Below are 1932 nucleotides of genomic sequence, written 5' to 3' on the forward strand. Positions count from 1 at the left end.
GATTTTTATTATGATACACTATACAGGGTGAGTCTCCTAACATGACGACCTCAAATAACTCGTAAGGTGTTCGTCGTACGAAAAAATGTTTCATACAAAAGTTTCAGTATTTGAGAGGGCCGCAATACGGGCGCACTTTATTTTTTTACTGGTGGAGGCGCTGAAGCTACGCTAAGGTCACCGCCAATTTTTTAAATGGATCGGTATATTTTTGCTTCCGTATCATGATAGAGAATTTTGAAACGAATTCAACGACCTATAACACAAGGACATTGAAGGTCATATAAAGCGGAAAAAGGCGATAATACTTACGGTTTTTGTAATAGATTACAGTGTTTTAATCGTAATCTCCTTTTTTTATAACCTCTTCCTTCTATCCCAGGTAGTTGTAAGTTTGATTGCTTGAATAACGAATCTTGTCAGTTGGGAAAAAAATAATGTTGAAATAAAGAGGAAGACAAAAAAATATTTTTTGTGAAATTGCTTTTCTTTGAACCTTTCCTTGAGTTTTAGATCATAAGTTTGTCCTTAAGAAAAGAAATCGTAGTAGTTATTAGTTGCGTTTTTAAATTATAACTTCTGTAATCTATTACAAAAACCGTAAGTATTATCGCCTTTTTCCGCTTTATATGACCTTCAATGTCCTTGTGTTATAGGTCGTTGAATTCGTTTCAAAATTCTCTATCATGATACGGAAGCAAAAATATACCGATCCATTTAAAAAATTGGCGGTGACCTTAGCGTAGCTTCAGCGCCTCCACCAGTAAAAAAATAAAGTGCGCCCGTATTGCGGCCCTCTCAAATACTGAAACTTTTGTATGAAACATTTTTTCGTACGACGAACACCTTACGAGTTATTTGAGGTCGTCATGTTAGGAGACTCACCCTGTATAGTGTATCATAATAAAAATCTATTCTGTTTTATATTTTTATCTTAACTTGGAAAAGTGTTAGTTAATGTTAATGGATAGACTTCTTACCTATATATATAAATATGAAGAAAACACCTCTATCACCGTATTTTTGCATAATCGTCATCTCGTCCTCTGTCATCTTATTTTGCCAATCATTCGACATACTATCAAACAATTTTCTGAACTATCAAAAACATGAAAAAAAATGTTTATTATAATAAGCATCATCAAAACATCAAACAAATCTGCTTTATATGATCTTTTTTGTGCGATTTCTTTTTATGCGGTATATAAAAAGAAATATCCATTAAAATAGATAATATGAATAAAAAGTAATAAAATGAAAGTAATTTGAAGATTATTTTGCTATACAGTTGTTTGAATGCCCACTGCCTGACACTTGTGGAAATGGCTAGATGCTTTTTGATTCAGTCTATTCTTTCCACAGCATTTTGGCAAGCAAAGGCCGCACATTTGGCACAGCAAATGCCGCAAATTACACAATACAGGGTGTCCCAGGACTAGTGGTACATATTTTAATGGGAGGTTCCTGAGGTGATTTTAAACAACTTTTTCCTTTGCGAAAAAATTGTCCGAGGCGTGGTTATTGAGTTATTAACAAAAATCCCCGCCCAATCAGAGCGCGAGTATACAAGGCGGGCAGGAGCGCGGCAACCGCCTCGTGCATTGCCGCCGAGAACACTTGTTTTTCCTGCAAGAATCTGAATCTGAGACGGTTTTTCTCGTAACAATTAATGTAATCGACAATGATAATCACTACGTGAATGCAACGAATTGAACTGAATTGAACTATTGCGTAAAAATGCTAACGAAGAACACGAACGAGAGAGAGATACGAAAAGAGAAGGAGAAAGTTAGGAAATTTAAAGAAACGGATTAATATGTTTGTAGTATTAATCAATTGGGGGTGTGAAATAAAATAAATGTATCTTGTGTGTTTAACGTTATTTCATGTATTTTATTATATTTTAAATAATTCCTACTAGCGTGGAACATG

The 1932-nt window shown here is 34.5% G+C and overlaps 1 protein-coding gene across 1 annotated transcript in view; it reads right to left on the reverse strand.

Annotated features, from left to right (window-relative positions):
- Nucleotides 1-1932, reverse strand: part of LOC113464669 (uncharacterized) — an 11805-nt gene that overhangs the window by 4373 nt on the left and 5500 nt on the right. The window contains exon 3 of the mRNA XM_026815643.1: nt 981-1098. Within this exon, the coding sequence (XP_026671444.1) occupies nt 981-1098 (118 nt within the window). The remainder of the gene's footprint in view (nt 1-980; nt 1099-1932) is intronic.

This window comes from Ceratina calcarata, unplaced genomic scaffold (assembly GCF_001652005.2).
Source record: "Ceratina calcarata isolate Rehan_Ccalc_2016 unplaced genomic scaffold, ASM165200v1 scaffold478, whole genome shotgun sequence".
In the NCBI taxonomy this organism is placed as follows: domain Eukaryota; kingdom Metazoa; phylum Arthropoda; class Insecta; order Hymenoptera; family Apidae; genus Ceratina; species Ceratina calcarata.